Source organism: Ceratotherium simum, chromosome 7 (assembly GCF_057802395.1).
Source record: "Ceratotherium simum simum isolate JZ-2026a chromosome 7, ASM5780239v1, whole genome shotgun sequence".
NCBI classification, from domain to species: Eukaryota; Metazoa; Chordata; class Mammalia; order Perissodactyla; family Rhinocerotidae; genus Ceratotherium; species Ceratotherium simum.
The window spans coordinates 71491452-71514174 of record NC_141906.1 but is presented as its reverse complement, the minus strand read 5'-3'; the positions used below and the strand labels follow the sequence as shown (position 1 = coordinate 71514174).

Here is a 22723-nt window from a genome sequence, read left to right as displayed (position 1 = left end):
AAACCCCAGTAGATAGTTGTAAGTCATAGTTGCACATCCTTCTAGTTGCTGTATGTGTGACGCGGCCTCAGCATGGCCGGAGAAGTGGTGCATTGGTGCACGCCCGGGATCCGAACCTGGGCCGCCAGTAGCGGAGCGCGAGCACTTAACCGCTAAGCCACGGGGCCGGCCCGTGGCTTTAAATGTTTATATTTATAAAAGAAAAAATTAAATCAATGATCTGAGCCTTTACCTTAAGAAGTCCAGGGAAAAAAAGAGAGATTAACTTAAACCCAAAATAAATAGGAAGAAATAAAAAGAGGCAGAAATTAATGAAATTGAAGACAAGCAATAGAAAAAAATCAACAAAGCAAAAAGTTAGTTCTTTAAAAAAGGATCAATAAAACAGATATTCTCTCAGCTAGATTGATCAAGAAAAAGAAGAAAACACAAATTATCAATATCAAGAATTAAAAAGGAAATATCACTACGGATCTCATAGGCATTGAAAGGGTAATAGGGGAATGTTACAAATAACTTTATGGCAACAAATTTGGTAACTTAAAAGAAACGAACAAATTTCTTGAAAAACAGTGTTTCAAAACTGACAAAGGAAGAAATGAAAATATGAAAAGCCTTTTATATCTATTAAGAATTTGAATTTATTATCAAAAGCTTTCCCACAAAAAAAATTCCAGGCTTGCTTTCTTTGCCTATTCTTTCAGGATAGGCAAAGATTTCTTATGTGGGACATAAAAATGCAATAATTATGAAAGATAAAAATTGATAAATTGGTCTTAATAAAAATTAAATAATTTTCCTTATCAAAAACATAATTAAGGAAATGAAAAGGCAAGCCACAGATTGGAGTAAACATTTGTAATACATATATCTGACAAAAGATTTGTGCCAATATATCAAAGATTCCTATAAATCAATAATACAAAGAAAAATCGCCTGATTTTAAAAATGGCTAAAAGACTTGAACAGTTACTTCACAAAAGAAATATAAAACAGCCAAAAAGCATGAGAAAAGGTGCTTTACATCATTAGCCATAGGAAAATGCAAATGAAGTCACAACGAGACTCGACTTCACACCCACTAGAATAGCTAAAAATAAACACTGACACCTGAAATCTATACAATGTTATAAACCAATGTTACTGCAATAAACAAAAAATTAAAAAAAAAAAAGGAAAAAATAAATAAATAAACACTGACAATACTAAGTGTTAGCGAGGATGTGGAGGAAATGGAATTCTCATCATTGGTAATGGGAATGTAAAATGTTTCAACTTTTGAAAACATTTTAACAGTTTCTTATAAAATTAAACATACACTTACCCTGGGACCTAGAAAATCTACTAATAGGTATTTGCCAAGGAGAAATGGAAACATAGATCCATACAAAAACTTGTACATGGATGTTTGTAGCAGCTTTATTGATAATCACCGCACACTAGAAATAATCCAAGTATCCATCAACAGATACACAGATAAACAAATTGTGATATACTACAATGGAATACTATTTGGCAATAAAGAGAAACAAACTATAGATACATTGTGATATACTACAATGGAATACTATTCGGCAATAAAGAGAAACAAACTACAGATACATGCAATAGCATGAATGAATCTCAAAACACGGTTAAGCTAAGAAATCTAAACATAAGAGTACATATATCTGATTTAATTCATATGAAATTCTAGAACAGGCAAAATTCATCTCCAGTGACAGACAGCAGATCAGTGGTTACCTAGGGCTGAGGAGATATTGCAAATGGAGATAAACTTTCAGGTGAAGAAAATGTTGTATATTTTGATTGGGGTGGTGATTACATGGTGTACATATTTGTCAAAGCTCATTGAACTGTACAGTTAAAATGGGTACATTTTATTGTATGTAAATTATACCTCCATTAAGTTGATTAAAAGAAAAAAAACCCTAAGAAAGTAACAGACAAAAGTCCTTACAACAATTGCTGTCAAATATTGGAATGTGCACTGATTTCTAGTTTCCCATTTGTTTCTTTGTTGAGAAGCACATGTCAGGGGGCCAAGTTTTCATCTAAGTAACCGGCTTAGTGAGCAAAATTATAATCTTAAAATAGAGGAAGATATAACAAAGTGATACAAGAAGTGAATAAAAGTCTATAGTATGAATATTTTAAAGTTGAGTGACTTTTGATATCATCATGCTATTTTGTGTTTAAGTATGCGTATACTTGAATCATGAATTGTCAAGGAGCTTAGAAAAATCGTGTCGAGTACACAAATCTGCTGTTATGCGGGATGAATCAAATACATTAAATCTCTTATCAAATGTTTAAGAAAAATATGATTAATCAAATATGTAAATGGTATTAAATGTTTAGGAGAATTTGATTGGTGAAATTTATGAGTAAATTGTTAATCAAACAAATGCAAATGTAATTTCTCTTATTTTTATACAAATTTTACTATACTTATATTTTAATAAGATCTCCAAGTTGAGCTTAGAGATTTAAGAAAAGTTGTTTTATTGTATTTTAATAAGGCAAATATTGATTAAAACAAGTGTTTATAGGTATTTTTCTTTTCATACCAAAATCCTGCTTTGACAGTAAAGCTCATTGACAATATGGTTCACACAACACTTCCTTCTTGCCTTTCTTAATAAATTCATTTTACTTTTCAGGGAACCTAAGTTTCTTCTACTTTACTTCAAAATCTTGTACACTAGCCTTATAGTTTATAGCAATGCATTTTAAAATAAAATTATTTAGCAACAAATAATTTAGATATCTTTCAACTCTTACAAAGAAAATTCACAGTAAATAATGTAGCAATTTTAATTTTACTTATATGATTTTCCTCTGTACCTCCTATCTCTAGTTCACCTCATGTCTTTCACCTCCAATTTTAAAGTATCTAGGCTTTTTGTCCCTGCAATTGATTTCTACTGAGGGTCTATCCTAGTGTAATGACAACAATCATTGAACCTGGAAAGAAGAGGCATTAAGCACAATTTACATGAATAATAGTCTCCACTAACATTTAATTGAGTGTTTCTAAACTTATTTAATCTCATTAGGTAAGCAGTATTTCATCAATTTACAGATGGAGAAAGCAAGGTCATGCAAACTGTAAGTGGTAGAGCCAGGACTCAAAACGGTTTAACTCCAAAGCTCTTAGCTTCCATAATTCCTCTGAGATGAATTACATTCCAGCTGAAGTTACAGATTATCCTCCTTGGTTTGTCATTTCTTGGGGTAATCAACCAATTTAATTTTGAGGATCTTTTTTTGTATCCAGAGCACTACGTTATGTAATAATAACTCGACACGGACTCATTCAACCCTCTAATCAGTATTCCGATTACTGATTCATGTACAGTCAGAATCCAGGGTACTGGTGGGTTTTGTTTGCTTCCAGTGGAAGGTATGACCTTGAGTGAGAAAAAAAGCATACTGTCTAACCTTGATGTAGGGACCGTCTTTGATTCCTCTTTACTTCCCCTTTTGACTCCCCTAAGGCACTCAGCAAATGTCAGCTAATGAATAAATGAGAAACAAATTGTTGGCTAAAAAGACAGTGTTTAAGAGCCTGCAGACCGAATATTTGCACCTAGCGCAGTGTTTTGTACCTAGTAAGGGTTCATTAAATATTGAAGAGAATGACATTTCCACCATTTCTTTAATTCACTTAGCAAAGTATTTATCAAACTTCAACCACGTCTTGGGCATTCTGTAAGGACATGTGGTTTAATACAACAATGATGCACATAGGGTCTCTGCTTTGAAGGAGACTGGGGTCTAGAATAAATAGGGTGCATATAACAATGAGAGATGACAGAAATCAGCAAGTACTGATATAAGACTGCCAGTCAAGTGTTTCTGAGCTTGAAGAAGTTAGGAAGACAAAGAAAGGAAGTTCTTTTCCCCATAAGTTGGTTTGTTTCTGTGAATATCTTTTTTCATGCTCTCCTTGGCAATCTATCTCATGGCCTCCAGATTTTTCTTCTATCTGAGTTAATCCCAAATCTCTCTGTTTTGATTTGTCTCCCTACTTTCCATCTTCCTCCAGACATCATCTCTATACAAATCATCTACCTGCAATGTAAGCTCCATGTATCAAAAACTGAATTCATAATTCTCTCCCAAATCTGTCCCTGACTTGAAGACAGGAGGAGAAGGCAACACAATACAGGGCAATGAGAAATAGGAGATCACAGCATTCAGACACAGGGAGACAGGGACAGAGACCTGAGGGAGGAAGACAAGGATTCAGTAAAGGTCTCTGAGGTTTTGTAATGTGTTCTTGTACCACCTCCATCCATTTTCCAATTTCTATCATAAAAGTGGAAAATGTAATCTTGATTTTCCCTTTCTGTCCTATAGCTATAAAAGGTTTCAAAGTCAAAAGAAAGTCTTTCACTTGATATTCCTATAGGAAGGAATTTAGATTCTCACTTCCATGAATATTCTCTGAATCCCTCTAATGGAGCATAGGAAAATGCGGTGGTAGTGTACAAAAAAATGTTAGGACTACTTAGCATAATTCTGCTTAATAAGAGTAGAATTTAAGAAAAAGCGGGGGAGGGCAAAGAATAGTTTGATTCTTCCTAACACCTTTGAGGAAGCTTCCCTCTCCCATAAATTATGTCCTTTCTTTTCTACTAGCTACACAGTAATAAGAATCTGGAAGAACCTGTAACCCTCATAATGGAATTAAGGACACTAATGGAGTTATGGAATTAAGGACACTGAGACAACCAGTGCATGGATAACTTGAAACACTTTTGAGCTCATTCATCTCTTTAATATCTTTATTGGGACCCTCAAAAAGAGGTGAATAAACTTATGGGTATGGCAAATTGGCTAACCGTTCAACAAACTGGTTACCCCGTCCACCCAGGAACACAGTTAGGCACACTTCCTAGAATCTCTTCCAGCTAGACGGGCCATAGGACTGAGTGTGGGCCACAGGAACAAGGGCAAAGGATATGCACCACTTCCAGGCCAGACCATAAAAATTCTCCATGTGTCCTTTACCCTCTTTACCTATGTGTTCCTTCAATGAAGACTTTGCAGATGGGAGAGAGGCACAGCCCCAAGATGAACGGAGCCTGGGTCTCAGAACGACTGTGGAAAGCTGCCCACTGACCAGAAATACCCACACTGGACTTTCTATGAGAGAAATAACCTTGGAAAAGTTACATAACTGCTCCCAGTTTCCTCACGTCAAGGACTTGCAAACAGGGCCTGGTCAAACGTAAAGGCTCAATAAACATTAGCTGTCATTATTACTAGGAAACAAAGTTTACTTCTCCTTAATTTCCTTCTTTTTCTGGGGCAAAGTAGAGTGCTGGGGACGGAGTGGGGTGGAGAATTAGTGAAAAGCACTCAGCTGCATTTACCAGTTACAAATTACTAATTGGTACACTGGTATATTGAGGTAAGATAATTCTGTAACAGTAACTCAGATAACGCTGTAACAGTAACTCAAAGAGAAAAAACATTTTCATCTGGATCCCAAGCATTACATTTTGTGACTGATCTCTTCCTAAAACACTCAAATCTAATAAAGATGGGAGACATAAAAAGAATGTGATAGCCCTTTCTCTCTTTTTCCCTTGACATTGAGCATCTGGGGACATTCTAAAACAGTTTTGACAATCCATATCATCTCTGATTTCAAATTGACACAGAATTTGTACAAAGAATACTTTGTGCTGTTACAATACTTAACTGATACAGTTTAATAATAGTCATAATCAACTTTTATTGATTTTATATAAATAGCTTATAGAATGCCTTCGCAAATCATGTTTTTCCGATATATTTATGTTACAACATACAACATTTCTTTATGAAAGTATTTGTTAAATCTTTTTGCAGAGGAAGCAGGGAAAAGTGAGGGGAGAAGAGGGAGAATAAGATCTCAAAACTAATCTTCAGTGACAGACCTAAATATTTGGCAATTATTTCCTTTTATAGGAAATTATAGGTTTGTAACTTTGAAACATATCAAAAGTGCAGTGCATCAATTTAATTAAAAAATCAGTAGCGTCAAATATATTATTTGGACATCAAATTTGCTTTCTAACTATATTCAGATTCACATATTTTTACTTATTAAATAATCATTTTAAATAATAACCATCAAAATCTTTACTTGAATAATCCCAGATAAATGAATGTCAATTATTTTTTTAAATTTCAATTTATGTATTCATCAGTAAAATGTAACATCAGTAAAATGTAACAATGTCCCCAGAGAAAAAGCTTCCTATGCATAGGAAGATGATAATCTTATTATATCTGCTATTAATTAGGTCACTTAGCCACTAATACATCAGAATTTTTTCTCACACTGATGTTTCCACTTGAACAAATCACACTAACACTGAAGACTTAACCATTCCTGAAACAAGGAACCATCTTTATATTAGTATTTCTTTGTTATGGTGCTTAGTCTTGGTATCATTAAGCACAACGAATTTTTCTTAATGAATATGGTGGATTAAGGCAAAAGGACATAACCTAGTCCCCTCAATAATGTATTCTCTTTCTTTCTAAAAATTGTTGTTGAGGCTATACAAATTACAGATTTGCTGGCTAGAAAGACACAAGTTGTCCCTTAGACTAACACCTAGTATTTTAAGCATGAGGTTAAAACCCTGGCGTTCACAGCATCTTCCCTGGATCTACCATTATGATCATTCCTCAGCAGGACCCACAATGCTGATTTTCAAATGATACCATTTACTCGCTATGTCTCTCAGTTGTATATAGATTATTTTTCCTTATTAAAAATATTTAACAATTGGGCAATAATCTACTCAGTCTTTGTAAACTCTCCATTGGATAATTTTTCATTTTTACGACCATTTCCTGCATGCCCATTGCACTTTTCTTCTGTCATCTTCTTCACATAACTAAGTGGTCCCTTCCCTTCAAAGGAGGAAGGATTTTTGAATGAGCCTCCAATTCTATCCCACAATGTGAAATACTGTCCATAGTTATAGTCAAAATACATGTGGTGGTCTGTATGATGAGCTGAGCCATTAATAAATGGCCTTAAGAATTGGGGGACACGAAAATCACCATCATGAATGGAAATTGTCCAGATATTGACCAAGACGTACAGGCCTAAATAAACCACCTTGTGTAAAGGAAAGACGAAAGGGTATATATGGTAAGGTAGACTCTGAAGGAAGCCATCCACAGGGTGAAAAGCATGACTTGCAAATGGAGTAGGAATCTTCCAGACATGATGAGGTTTGTGTATGCGCTACAGAAGAAAAAGACACTATTAGCACCACAAACTTTACCTAGAGCAACATTCAACTTAGGTTTTCATACCCATGTTGTGGAAACGAGCTAACTAAAAAAATCTCTTTGAAATTAGCATAATCTCTTTATAAAATAGCCCTCTCTTTACCCCCAAACAGTAAAATTTTAACACAACCCCTCCAGACCCATAAAGGAGGATAAAAACAAAATATACCTGGTATCTCATAGCCATGACTATGGCTACTTAGGTATTTAATAGAGTTAGAGGAAATTCTTGGAAATAGAGAACAGAATTTATAATCACACACTGCTGAAATGGTTAATATTTTTTCTCTTTCCCCTACAAATGACTCTACCTTATAAACAAGTCTATGATGAAGGCCTCTGTGAATCCAGTAGATCAGCATGTCAGTGAAAAAGAGGAAGGACAGTACACTAACAATGAGGTGAAACCAGCCTAGAAAAGACAACAGGTATAGCAGAATCAAGATTTGGCTTCCAGGATCAACATTTACTTTTTGTTTGTTTGTTTGTTTGTGAGGAAGACGGGCTAACATCCATGCCAATCCTCCTCTTTTTGCTGAGGAAGACCGGCCCTGAGCTAACATCTATTGCCAATCCTCCTCCTTTTTTTCCCCAAAGCCCCAGTAGATAGTTGCGTGTCTTGGTTGCACATCCTTCTAGTTGCTGTTAACATTTACTTTTTACACATGTAAGTGCAACATATGATCCTACACTCAAACACTATAAACTATCTGTTTTGGCTCATTCAGTATGTTATAAATTAATCTCCCTTGACTGTCTAGAATCTGCTCATTTCCACATTTCCCTCACACAAAACTTGAAGTGTACCACTTAAAATATGTCTTAAACTATGAAGATATTTACGAAACAGAAAACAGATACTCCCGAGGCATCTTTATTATTTGAATCTCTGAGAATAATGCTATTTAATCATTTTCCTTCATATTAATCTTCTTAAACTTCTCTTTACATATTATCTCCCTGCTTAGAATTTTATTTTGCACTAAATATCTTAAGCCTAGCATTTACTCCATAGCCCAACCCTTTCTGATCTTTCCAACCTTATCTGTTCTTGTACTAACCAGGCTGGTTTACTCAACATCCTCCTCACATCTTGAAAATCTTATCTCTGTACCTTTGCTCATACTGTTCCACGTATCTAGAACGCCCTTCCCTTTCCCCTTTTATTTTTTACTCATAATCTTATCCACTTTCCCAGGCCTAACCAATTCATCACCCTAGTGTATAATTTTTGTTCCCTCCCTTAAATAACTAAATAACCTCTTACTTAGAGAGCAGGGGTGCTGGTGCCAGCAAGCTGGGTTCTGGTCCCAGAGCCATCACTTAATTTGTTGAGTGACCTAGGCAAGTTACTGAAAGTCTGTACATTTAATTTACTCACCTATAAAAAGAGCATAATAATAGTACCTGCCTCATAGAATTGGTGTAACAAAAATGGATTGATACATGGGAAAAGCTTTGAACTGTAGCTGGTACACATTAACACTCAATAAATGTTAACTACTATTCTTACTTTCTAATACTAGACACTGGAAATGCATCTTGATCAGATAACTTCAGAATTCCACAAAAATTTAGTTTAGTCACTGCAGGACTGTTTTAGTAGAAAAAAAGGAATAATCTAAAGGTCTAAAAATTAGAGCTCATTTAAATAAACTATGGATATCTATACAATGAGATATTATAACTAATATACTATAATAATGTCAATATTTATTGACATGAAAATATGGGTATATACATTGCTAAGAGAGAAACGACACCAAGCCAATCCAGTAATGTATCATTAGGTTTCATTTTTGTAATGTAAATAATGAAGTATACAGGCATAGAGAAGTGGGAGGATATACATTAGAAGATGTACAGTTTCTAGGTAGGAAGATAACTGATTTTTAAAAATCTGTATTTTCTGATTTTCTATAATTATCATTTACTAGTTGAGTGATTTTTTCAGAAGTTTGATTTAATAAACATAATGGGAAACCAATTCGAGGGCCTATCTCTGATCCCTCCAGTCTTCCCCCTGCACTATTTCCTCTACAACAAAGACTTTAAAATCGATAGATAAAACTAAAGAAATGCACATATGTGGCAAGACATGAATACATAAAAGTAGAACATGAAGAACAACTGAACAATTTGCAATTATTTTAAAAGAAACACAGACAGACTTGGTTCTTTCGAGAAACCAATCTGTCCCTGATATTCATATTATTTACTCACCATTTGGAAACTCTCCTATGTCATCATATAATTTGCTGTACCCTTTCAGCTCTAGCAGGAATAATGAAATAGTGGGAATACTTATCCATGGCAATGACTGGAGAGTAAACATAATCTCTCGATAGACTTGATTCTGAAAATGAAATTTCCAATACTTAAAAATCACAAAATCTCTATTAAATAAAACTAACATAAAATTGTTTTGAATTGGATTTTAAAAATCTTTTTTACATGAAGGAGCTTACCTCCAAACTGTTTCTATTAAAATTTTAATATGTGGGAAGGGGTATGTAAGAAAAACATTCCTTTTGTACCGAGCAAATGCAATAAATATTTTAAATTCTGAAACTTTGTCTCCTTCCCACAAAATCTGTATTCTAAATTTCTTTTACAGAATAATCACTTCTTTCATAATTAACTTCCTCCATCTCCAACCCTCTTTTTTTCAATCTTTGAAGTAACTGACAAATACAAATAAGTTAAATAGAAAAATGATTGTAAAAAAACCTAAAACTACTAAGTTCAAAACTTCCATCTAGTCTGGGCCGGCCCCGTGGCTTAGCGGTTAAGTGTGAGCGCTCCGCTACTGGCGGCCTGGGGTCGGATCCCGGGCGCGCACCCACGTACCGCTTCTCCGGCCATGCTGAGGCCGAGTCCCACATACAGCAACTAGAAGGATGTGCAGCTATGACATACAACTATCTACTGGGGCTTTGGGGGAAAAAAAAATAAATAAAATTATAAAAAAAACAAAAACTTCCATCTAGTCAAAGAAAAATATACATAGATAACATATTTCAGTTTGTGAAAGTCAAACATTAAAATAATTACACTAATGTGTGAATTTATTTATTCATCACTATTAGCAAAAAAATTCTTGTCCATGTTTCTAGCAAGATACAGACTTACAGTTTAAAAAAATGTTGGATTCATTTATTTGTTTAAATTAAGAATAGCCCTATCAAAAATATCTAATCCATTTTGTGCTGGTTTCAAAAGCTTTATGTAATGGTTAAAACCAGTTTAATCTGAAAAATCTCACAAATATATCATACTGTTATTTTTACTGTAAGGTAGAAAATAGGTAAGAAAATCACTTACCTTTAAAAACTGTGGATGTTTCATTAACGAATGATCAAAGATAAAATAATAGCTCAGTGTCGCAAAGACGAAATAAAGGATGAAGGCACCAACATTTGTCACAAGCAGGAGACTGATAGTTTGTCGGAAGATGTCCTCCTCTGGCCACGTGGCTGGATATACGTATGGTGTGAAAAAATAATAATCTGCAGCACTGAGAACAAGATCCATCTTAGCCCCTAAAAGACAAAAATGTGCAACAATTATTTACCCACATTGACATTTCTCAAAGCAAAAATGTTTCAGAAAAACTAGTCACGCATCGCTAGATGATTTCGTTGCTGCGTGAACATCATGGAGTGTACTGAAGGGGAACACAATTTGCCACCCCAAAATGTGTCTCTTTAACGTGAGGATTATTTCAGACTTATTATTTTTAAAAAACAAAAGACTCAGAAAGTTTTTCTTGTTACCTCCCCCTTAGCTACCTAAGGAAAAAAACCTGTCCCAGGAGGTGAGCTATCACCTTAGCATAAGGTGAGCATAAGGTGAACTAGGAGGTAGACAGGGAGGAACCTAGAAAAGCCTGTTTGTTGGGTTCCCCTCTGTGTTCTTCTGTTTCTGCATGGCCAAATAAACACTTGCTTTCCTTTTCACCTACCTGTGAATTGCCTTCTTTCCCTATGAAGTCACTGACTCTTCCCACCCCCAACTTCTTTTGTCTTTAGCTGAGGATGGTATTATTTATTTATTTATTTATTTTTTCCCCAAAGCCCCGGTAGATAGTTGTATGTCATAGCTGCACATTCTTCTAATTGCTGTATGTGGGACGTGGCCTCAGCATGGCTGGAGAAGCGGTGTGTCGGTGCACACCCGGGATCCGAACCCGGGCTGCCAGCAGCGGAGTGCATGCACTTAACCGCTAAGCCACGGGGCAGGCCCTGAGAATGGTATTTAAGGTGAGGGCTTTGGCCCTTGTAGTGATTTACTCGGTTTTCCTGGGTTTCTCCCATGTACACATGTTATTCAATTTTTGTTTGTTTTTCTCCTGTTAATCTGTCTCATGTCCATTTAATTCTTAGACCAGCCAGAAGAACCTAGAAGGAGAGAGGAAAATTTCTTCCTCCCCTATAGTATTTACACAACCCTAGATGGTACAGCCTACCATGCACCTAGGCTATATGGTACTAATATTATGAGACTACCATCCTATATGCGATTTGTCATTTTCCATTGTCATTACGTGGCGCGTGGCTGTATATGAAGCTCCTGCTTTAATAAGCCATGTAATACAAGTCTGCTGCTACCAGAATGCCCTTGTGGGAGATCAAGATTTGGCCGCCCTGAAATATATCTCTTTACCTTGATTGTTTTCTCTGATGGACATTTGACTTCCCCCACTAACTGCCTAAAGAATTTGACATAGTAACTCCTTCCTGGAACAGATCTTCTATCTGATGGCTGTAATATAATGTAAAATAGATGTTACAATAGAAAAGGCACCAACAAGCCCATCTTATCGGAAGTTCTGTCTCTCTGGCCACATTCTCTGGATGGCCCTGAGAGGATCTGCCAGACAAACATTTACATTTATAAGGGAAATCTCCATTTGTAAAAGTATATCCCTCTCTGTATTGAGAAGGGGGGGGGGCGCGAGCTCATTTCTAGAAACTTATCAATGTGGAAGGTGAGGCCTTAAATCTGCATAATAACCTTACTCTTGTCTTCTGTGCTTTAGTGGTAATCTCCTGTAACTGACTCCCCCCAACCCCCAACATCCTCCTTTGTCATTGGCTGAACATGGTATTTAAGACAAGAATTTCTGCTATTGTGTTGAGAAACGCAGTGTCCCTGCTTTCTCCCATGTATACATGTTAATAAACTTGGTATTATTTTCTCCTGCTAACCTGTCTTGTTAATTATTTGGCCAGCCATAAGAACCTTAAGGGAAAGGGCAGAGGGGGATTCTCCCTCTTCCCCCAACACCCTAAATGCCATCTTTAGAGCCAGATTGGATCTTAAATATCATCCCTAGTCCAATCTCATCTTATTATACACGGGGACACCAAAACTCAGTTAGAGACACTGAGGCCCAGGAAGTTTTTTCTCTAAGGTCATCAAGCTGACAAGCGGCATAAGTCCAGATCTAATTCTGTCTTAGTGTTCTTTTCTACTATGTCCTATGGCACATGGCAAGTTGTAAAGATGTGGAACACAGGGTACTAGGTACTCAGGCAAATGTTTTACTCCTTCAGCTACAAGTTTCAGTGGCATCTCTCTCCTAAAACGACTCATATTTCAGAGATTTTTGCTTCAGTGCTGAGACTTAAGATGAATTTCCTAAAAGGTATCTATGCTGTGACCACAACCAGAGGAGTCAGGGACTATCTGTTCTTGTGACAGAATGAAAGGCCCCTCCCATTGACAGAACAACGGGAGACATACTCCTGGCATTAAGAACTAGAATACATTTATTCCTCACCCCCTAATCAATACAGTAGATCAGGGGCTGGCAAACTGGCCCACGGGCCAAGCCTGGAGCCCGTTTCTGTAAAAAAGCTTTATTGGAACACAGCCACGTCTCCATGTTTATATGTTGTTTATGTCTGCGTCCCTACTACAAAGACAGGGTTGAGTCATTGCAACAGAGACAGCACGGCCCACAAAGCCTAAGATATTTACGATCTGGCCCTTTAAAGGAAAAGTTGGCCAACTCCTGCTCTCGATGCTTCAATTTTTACAGACATTTCAGTCAACTCAGTAAACACTTAAGTCTATTCTATATTCATGATCCTGTTATATAGTTCAGCAACATTACGGTCAGCATTTGTGAGCCGACCACTGAATCGATCATTTATGATCCACTCCCTCATCCTTCATTGCTCTATTTGTAGAAGAAAATGTGCCCAGCATTCTAATACATCTCTCATTGATAAGTAAAACTTCTGAACAATAGCAACAAAAAAACCAGTCTGGAAACTGCCTACTCAAATTAGATTTCAGGTCCTCAAATTGGCTTTATCAGCTACATATAAATACTATGTAAATAAACATCCATTTATGAAATAAAATACCCTGTAGAGGGCGGGCCCAGTGGTGCAAGCGGTTAAGTGCGCGCTCCGCTGCGGCGGCCCGGGGTTCGCCCGTTCGGATCCCAGCGGCGCAATGATGCACCACTTGGCAGGCCATGCTGCGGTGGCATCCCATATAAAGTAGAGGAAGATGGGCACAGATGTTAGCCCAGGGCCAGTCTTCCTCAGCAAAAAAGAGGAGGATTGGCATTGGATGTTAGCTCAGGGCTGGTCTTCCTCACAAAGAAATAAAAAATAAATACAATAAAATAGCCTGTAGAAAAGAAAAAATATATATTTATTTACTTATTTGTAGCCTATTTCCTTAAGATAAGCCTTGAGAATGAAGTTTTTCAGGGAATGGCCAGAGAGGTCAAATAGTGACAATTCTCTGGGTTGGGGCTTTTGGGGGAACTGCAAATCTGTTCTGTCCCTTCCAAGGTTGTTAGGCTGATGTTTTTCAGTTACAGTAGATGCAAGCCTGCTAGTTTTCAAGGCTACCGTGGAGTTGGGAAAGGGGGATGGAAACAGGGCAAGTTAAAATGCCACAAAGCTTGCTCTTCTTACTGAGATTCAACCACTTTTCTAGAATAAATATTTCTGGGAGTGTTGTAAACTTTTCATTTCTAGAGTTCTAAAAAAGCTGATTTTGACAACTTTTGTCAGCGTTTTGTTTCTTTTATTGAGAAGCAGATTTTCAGAGGCTCTGACTTTGCTATTCTGGAAGTCACCACCGCCTCCTTTTTCATCGTACAAGTCTACCGTTCTTTCTTAAAACATTTGGCGTCAAATGTATTTTTGAATCCAGAATTTCTAGATTTTTCAAAGGTCATATCATTACCCTATTAAATGCATTAATATTTGCCTAGAAGATGTATGAAATTCACATTAAGTGGGATAAATACATACTGTAAATAGTATTACAGTTCATTTGTATGGTAATAATTTATGTAGCAATAAACTGATAAATGAAAAATAGTCGAATTGGTGCAGACTATAAATACTTTACTATTTCTAGTTTTAAAGGAAAATATTCAGTAAGCTTTCAAATACATACTAAAGTTAAATATCTGTGTATATATGTATTTACATACGTGCAATACTCATTACATCTATTTGCTTGAGGATCTTAGACAGAAGGGTCCCTCAGGTTGGAATTAGACATTGATGATGGGGTAGGATCAGGATTCTCAAGTGATGAAGCAACACTACCCAAGATGGCCTTTTGAAAAGATTTCTACCAATGTCTGTCTTATTAACATGTTTCTGCCTATGCAATTGCTCACCATAATGCCTTCAGCAGTTTTTCCTTTTGTGCTCACAATGTAGTCACTGTTGTCACCATCATTAATGTATCATGACTATCTTCATGCTTAAGTGTGTTTAACCGCCTTTTAGCAATTTCCCCGTCACCCAAAGAATGCATAATACAAGCATCATGATCAATGTTCACCATTTATTCAACTTTAGCTTCTCCTGACTTATTTATGGTTTGGGCTGTTAAAATATATGGTGTAATTAAAGAAGTCAGGTATCATCTTCTCATTGGTGATGTAAAATCCTTCAAAATCTTTATCTCCAGGTTTATTTTCAAATTTCATTGTCAGCTAAAATGTTAAGCGTTTATTAATGCTAATTTATCAGTACCATTTCATGCATTGGCGATTTTGAAAATAAGATCTTTATGAGGGAACTCTTAAGGGAAGTTTTGATTTCTAGGCCTCTGTTAACTACTGTAGACAGTACAAAAACTTGCTTTTCCCAAGTGTAACACTCCTTGGTGAAAAACATATTCCAGTCACCGTGGGGGGAAAGTAAATGCTAAAAACATTACTTTTAACAAACAGTTGAGGGGAATGCATAAAAGAGTTGTCTAGGAACAATTAAAAATCTTCAATTGTCTTTCAGCCTGCCTACCAGCATAGGTGTCACTGAACCAGCCTAAAGATCTTCGCATAAAGATGCCCAGGAATTTTGTGAGGCTCATTCAAACACTATAGATGATGGCTTTTTCTAATCGCTGCCAACTTGAACTTTTACCTGTCTGGAGCACTGGCACCTTCCAGCAAAGGCAACTTTTACTTAGTATTAAAATCTGGTGCTGCTCCTGCAGTATAATGTTTTCCAGGAATGAAAAGCAAGTACAGAACTATTTCATCACCATTGCGAATTTATTCAGCTCTCAGGTTTTCATCGATATTATCTTAGCAAATTCATCAGGGTAATGTTTAGCTGCTTCATGATCAGCAGAATAATTTTCACCATACTTTTAGATATTTTCACCATACTGCTTCCTAAATTTCTGAATCCTCCCTTCTTAACACTAACATTCATCTTCAGCAGTAGTTCACGATATATTCTAGCTTGTTTCATGAGCAACAAAGCAACCAGTGGCATTTATTTACTTCCTTATCAAATTCACTTAATCAAAACACGGTTAGGATCTTTACTTTCTGCCCCATGCAATGGTTTCCTGTTTTTTGTTAGCTCTCGATCCCCACTGCCAGTGCAAAGCTCCAGCAATCTGTCTTCCTGTGCTTTAAGTCACATATGGTGGTACTTACCATGCTGTCTTCTCCTGTAGGCTGCCTCACAGACACGCCACGCACAAGCTCCAGGATAACGCCCTGTTCTGTGCTTTACTAAAGGCAGAAGCTTCCATTCATTCTGTTATTCATAGGGCTACCCTTAACTATTTTGTTTTTATATTTTCACATGCAATTAAACCCAAAGTAACAAAACAGTACCAGCAAACAGCAGAGGCAAGAGTACCCGGCAGGTGCACCAAGACACAACAGGCACTTCAGTCAGTTGGAGTCAGACTTTGCCGTCAAATGAGTTTGAATGTCAAACTTTAAAAAACCAAAAACTTTTGAGGGGCCAACCTGGTGGCATAGTGGTTAGGTTCATGCACTCTGCTTTGATGGCCCGGGGTTCACAGGTTCAGATCCTGGGTGTGGACCTACGCACCGCTCCTCAAGCCATGCTGTGGTGGCATCCCACATATAAAGTAGAGGAAGATGGGCACGGATGTTAGTCCAGGGCCAATCTTTCTCAGCAAAAAGAGGAGGCTTGGCAACAGATGTCAGCTCAGGGCTAATCTTCCTCACCAAAAAATAAAAAAAAAATTTTTGGTTTCAGGGCTTTCCAGACTTTGAAACTGTAGCTAGGGACTGTGCACGTACGCTCCTTTGTGTGATTTCACTGTTGTTTATTTAACCCACAAATAGATAATTGAATAGATACTAATCTTTTGCTATTATAAAAAGTGCTATTAATTAATCCAGTATTGGATAAACTTCTACAAGAAGAGCTAGGTCAAAGATTAACTGCACTGGTTACCTTTGGTAGATGTTGTTAAATTGCTCTCCATAGGATCTGCACAACTTTGCAAGTCCACAGCAATGTAGGATACTGCCTATTTCCCTGCAACCTTACCAACAGAGAATATCATCAAGCTTTCGAATATCTGTTAATCTAATAGCAAAGAAATGATATCTCAGTGTACATTTAATTTACATTTATCTTTTTTTTTTTTTTAATGATAAAGATTTTTATTTTATTTATTTTTTCCCCCCAAAGCCCCAGTAGATAGTTGTATGTCATAGCTGCACATCCTTCTAATTGCTGTATGTGGGACTCGGCCTCAGGATGAACGGAGAAGTGGTGCCTCGGTGCGCGCCCGGGATCCGAACCCGGGCCACCAGCATCAGAGCGCATGCACTTAACCACCAAGCCACGGGGCCGGCCCCAAATTTACGTTTATCTTATTATGAGTGAGGTTGAGCATCATTTCACATATTCAGAATTACTTATATTTTTCCTGTGAATTATCTGTGTGTATCCTTTGCCCATTTCCCACTGAGTTTTTAGTATCTTAAAATCAAATTCTAGAAGCTCCTTATTAATTAGGACATTTAGCCCCTTGTTTGTGATATGAGTTGCAAGCATTTTTTCTCACTTTATCACGGAAAGAAAATTTTAATTAATTAATGCCAAATGCCAGATATTGACATATATCCTTCATCATATATTATTAATTCATTCAAATAACAATTAAGTATCAAGCACTACACTAGGTAATGAGCATACAAAGATTAAAAAGATATAGTCTAAATCCATCTTAAAGGTAAGGCAACTACAGAAACAAAAAATTACATCCATAAGACCAGCACTATCATAAAGGCATCTATACAAATTCCATGCAATTAGAAAAGACAGCACAACTAGCTCAGCTTACAGTAGAAGGCTTCACAGTGAAAACATTTGATTTGGGCTTTGAAGGCCATTACCTGAAAGAAAAGGTTAGGGATAGCCACTTCAAATAGAAAGAACAACTGTGAAGGCACGACAAGGACACGGCCCATTCATGGCTCACTGGGTGTGGCTGGTGGGTGCCGAACAGTGTGACAGGGGTGAAGCAGAAGGAAAAAAATGTTCCAGGGTGAATCTGGTAAAAGGAAATTGGTGTGAGACCGTGAAGGGATCTGCTTGCCTTGCTAAGGAATCTGGACTTTCCCTCATTCACCATGGGGAGACACTACAGATTTTTGAGCAGAAAACAGGAATAATCAGACCCTTATTTAATAAAAACCATTGTTGGGCCGGCCCTGTGGCTTGGTGGTTAAGTGCGCGCGCTGCGATGCTGGCGGCCCGGGTTCGGATCCCGGGTGCGCATCGAGGCACCACTTCTCCGTTCATCCTGAGGCCGAGTCCCACATACAGCAACTAGAAGGATGTGCAGCTACGACACACAACTATCCACTGGGGCTTTGGGGGGAAAAATTAAAATAAATAAAATCTTTAAAAAAATAAAAACCATTGTTAGGAACATGGAGTACTGATGAGAAGCAGGGAGACCAGCATGATTGCTCCTGTGGTAGACTAATCCAGAGAAGGCGACAGCCTGACCTGAGGCAGAAGCTGTGGGAATAGACACACTCATTGGAGATCTAACAAGCAAAAAAAAAAACTCACATGACTTGAAAACTGATTTGATACTGGAATGTGAAAGAGGAAGAAACCTAAGCTGACTGCGAGATTTTAGCTTGCCTGAGTGGATGGTGATGTCATTATAAACGAAATAGGAATCTTGGGAGAAGTAGGATATATGGGTGTGATGGGATAGGGGGTGCGTGAGGAACGGGGGGTCCAGCTTGGGTCTTAAATCTAATTACCTGTGACTCATCGGGTGCCTAGACTTAAGCAATTGGCAACATACAAACACGAATCTGACGTTCAAAAGTGAGCCTCGTAGTCACTGAAGTTGAAGCCTAAGAGGTAGAGACCGTCAAGGGAGACTGTAGCAGGGGGAGTACACTGAGTGAGTGATACCCGGAAACATCAACATTTGAGAAGAACCTAACAATTGAAAAGGATATTGCGACACCACTAAAGGTCAGTAAGAGTTGACGGACTAATCTGCGTGCTACCCGCACTGCCACATAGCCCTGATCCAATTACAGTACCTGGTAGGGCACGCTGCAGCGGAAAAGAACTCCAGTGTTAACCACGAATCCTTAACATCAGATGGAAGCAAAAACTTTAACAAGATCTCAGTCCTTTAAAAAACTCTTTAATTTTGCTTTTACTGAAGATCATGCTAATTGTGTTAATTTGTATATTTCCTGTCCAAAACTGCTGTAACCAATGCCTGGGAGGGAGGAGGAAAAGCACTTCGGTCCTTCTACAGGCCGTTTAGATATGTGAAATTCAACCTGTTTTAAGTGTTTTTAGAATTGTGGTTTCAATTAATTCTACTTGTTGAGTGTAGTAATTAGGTATTCATGAACATATTGCTGTAATTTCTGACATCTCACATAAAATCTTCTGAAATCAATAACGATGTGATCGAAAAACTGCAATTCAATTTTGAAGTTTATATTCAAACCCACACCTGTAAAATGGAGATAACGTATCTACGTTATAGAATTTGTATAAGACTCAGAGACTAACTACATAATCTTTCGGCACCATCTGACACACGGAAGGAAGTCAATAAATAGGAGATATTATTATCACTGTTAAGGGAGCCAACGCTGAGTCAAAATTACTTTAACCTAAGGGAGAAAAAGGTGCCATTTGATGTTTCTTTGAAAAATAATGGATAATAGCTACTACTAATATTTACTATATACTAGGTACTGTAAATATTAACTAATTTAACCCCTTGCAGGAAACCCCAAGAGTTAGGTACTAGTGTTATTCTTTTTTTTACAGATGAAGAAAATGGGCACAAAAAATTCAAGTAACTTGCCCAAGGTCATCCAGTAAATAAATGCTGGGTCTGGGATTCAGACACAAGTGGTTGGGTTCCAAAGTCCATGAACCTGAACCGATTTCCACTGCCTCTTCACCACTATCTCAACTCTTCAGCTCCCTAATTTTTCAAATTCTCAGTGACTCTACAAGCTCACATCATCTTGCATATCATTTTAAGGGGCTGAAGTCAGGGCCTCCACAGACCCTAAGTTAAGCACCTCTGACTGAAATAGAAGCTTATATTAAATATTATTTTACCTTTGCAGAAACAAAGAAAGTTTTTCTTAAAACACAGTTACCAATAAAACACAATTAGGCTTGGAATGACAGAGTCTACTATTACTTTTTTGCTTTACTTTAAAAGTATAGATAATAATAGCTAACATTTATTGAGAACCAGGTATTATTTAAAGTACTTTTTATGTATTATGTCGCTTAATTCTCACAACCCTATGAGGTAGGTCCTTCCGTAACCCCCATTTTATAGATAGGGAAACTGAGGTCAGGAGTATTTAAATAACTTGCTCAGTAACAAGTAACAGCTGAGATGTATATTCCAGAGCCTGTTCTCTTAGCTACTACATTATATTATTTCTCAAGGTGTTACACATGCAAATGGAAAATTCCGAGTATCTCATGTTAATTACATTACATAATGAATGAAAAAGCACTCTGTAAACGATCAAGGTCATGTATTTATTATTTTTTAGGTGCTTATCACTACAGATTTAAAAAAAAAAAAGAAATGATGGTGATAAAAAGACAAGCAACCTACCAGGTTTTGGCTAAATATACGTGGCTACCACAAACTTTCCAGTTTGGAAACTATCTACCAAGGTCATGTTTTCTTCTCCTATACCATCTCCAAATTTACTCTGCTATTACATAGGGAAGGTAGTAGACATGATTTTTCCTTTTACAATGCTAAAGTAATAGATTCCCTTCTCTTCTAGTCTTCTCCAACAGTGGATTGTTGTCCCTCTATCCTAATTACGTTGCACAACTGGGGCTTGCACAACAATGGTAAAGAGGTCACAGATAACGACCAGTTCGTCAGTCTAATTCCTTTGTCCTTTAAAAAAATAAAATCTGTAGCAAAGTAAAGCATTAGTGTTCAGTGGACCTCCCTGGGATAAGAGATCCGCAACAGCAAACACCAGATACTTCCTTTTCTTCACGCCCATCCGTGTGTCTGTTTCTTTCACGTCCAGGCCTCCTCGGCGCCCTGAAATACCTCCTCTAGCCGGGCAGAGACCCTCAACCAGAGGTCTCTGGCCGCAACCCTCCTGTCTCCAGGCCCGCCCAGCGTCCGTCCCCTGCGCCCCGCACTCGCCGTCACAGCCCTCGTCCCAGTTTTCGGGTTGCCCAGCTACCTGCCAGTCTCTGCCACGGTCAGCGCAGGAGTGCTCGGGTCAGTTGCCTTCTTATGACCCCTGCTCCTGCCCACCATCTACGAGGCATTCAATAAACGCCTGCGGCATGTTGGCCAAGAAAGATCCAGGCGCACTCTCAACTTCCCCACCTGGGCCCCAACCTGCTGATTTCTCTCCATCACCTTTTCTCCCTTTCCCTTCCCGCCCTGCTCTGGTGCCTTCTGCCTCCTTTCCCCGCCCTCCTGCCATCCCTACCTAGAGACGGTCCGCCGCCGATCCAACCGCTGCCGGGTCCGAGGCTGCCCGGGCGGGTCCGCAGCCGCTGTCAAGTAGAGGGCGCTGCCTGGAGGGGCGGAGCTAAACCCCACGCTCAGAGCGGCAGGAGCCGCCCACCAATCAGGGGCCGGCAGCATAAGCTGATATGACGGTGGATCGCGCGACTTGGCGGCGCACGGCTCTCGGCGGTCACGTGACGCCGCGAGCTCGGGGCTCCTCCCCAGGCAGCTTGGCCTCCTGTGGGAAGGGAGGGCGGAAACCTGATTCAGGTCCTGAGGCGCCAGAGTGTCAGGGTTTTGTTTCTTTGCTTCTTAACTGGCGCTGACGTCTGCAGCTCAGTCTTGTAGGAAGCGGGTTTACCGTATTTGTGGAAACATTCCAAGACATGATGCTCTACCTTGAGGGAAATAGATGACACTTCCTTTGAAGTGAATGTCGGAGGCATCTTCCCACTCAAGTGAAGGAGGCTCAAATATGTCAGACAATTGCTAATATTTCTCTCCAGAGCCTGACCTTGTACATAGCTTTGAATGGCCAGAATCTGGCTGAACCAGTTTACGTGTGTACTTAAACGACAGAAACCCTTTCACAGTGCAAGTGAAGCAAATCTATGCAGACCAAACGGGAATATCTGTAGATTCCTAGTGGTTTGGTTTGTGTGCCAGTGTGTAGTTTTTATTTTTGTGGTTGTTAGCTTTTCTAAACATGAATTGCAGTGGTCACACTTGTAAATCAACCTTCCTGGGAGCCTCAGTGTGGTGGCTGTCAGAGCCCAACCAGCAGCCTCAGCATCATCTGAGAATTTACCGGAAATGCAAAAATTTTGGGAGCCACCCTAAACCTGCTGGATAGCAAAGTCTGGCAGGGCTCCAGGAATCTGTGTTTTAACAAACCTGGAGTGAGTCTAATGTTTGTTCAAGTTTGGGAACCACTGCTCTGGTGAACTTGACCAATCAGAAGAAAATCTGACTATGGTTCAATTTTGCTCCCTCCAGAGTGATAAGGAGACGAAAATACTGGACAGTGCGAGGTGACTAAGTTTGACAAAGATCATTTCTATTTCCTTGTAGAACCATCAGAAGTGCTACAATGTAAGGAGAGACATTATTAGACTCTAATCATTAAAACCTT

At 38.3% G+C, this 22723-nt stretch overlaps 1 protein-coding gene across 2 annotated transcripts; it reads right to left on the bottom strand.

Annotated features, from left to right (window-relative positions):
• Nucleotides 1-1403: 1403 nt before the first annotated feature.
• Nucleotides 1404-21664, bottom strand: SC5D (sterol-C5-desaturase). 2 transcript variants are annotated; one of them, XM_004427197.3, is made up of 5 exons: nucleotides 21572-21664; nucleotides 10633-10850; nucleotides 9532-9664; nucleotides 7620-7720; nucleotides 1404-7261 (listed from the first exon to the last, which is right to left on the bottom strand). In XM_004427197.3, exons 2-5 carry the CDS (start codon nucleotides 10840-10842, stop codon nucleotides 6806-6808), a joined length of 900 nt encoding a protein of 299 aa, XP_004427254.1. In that variant the 5' UTR covers nucleotides 10843-10850; nucleotides 21572-21664; the 3' UTR covers nucleotides 1404-6805. The 2 variants fall into 2 exon arrangements, with proteins under 2 accessions (XP_004427254.1, XP_087289951.1); XM_087433825.1 differs by lacking the exon at nucleotides 21572-21664 and adding an exon at nucleotides 21317-21431.
• Between the last annotated feature and the right edge of the window lie 1059 nt (nucleotides 21665-22723).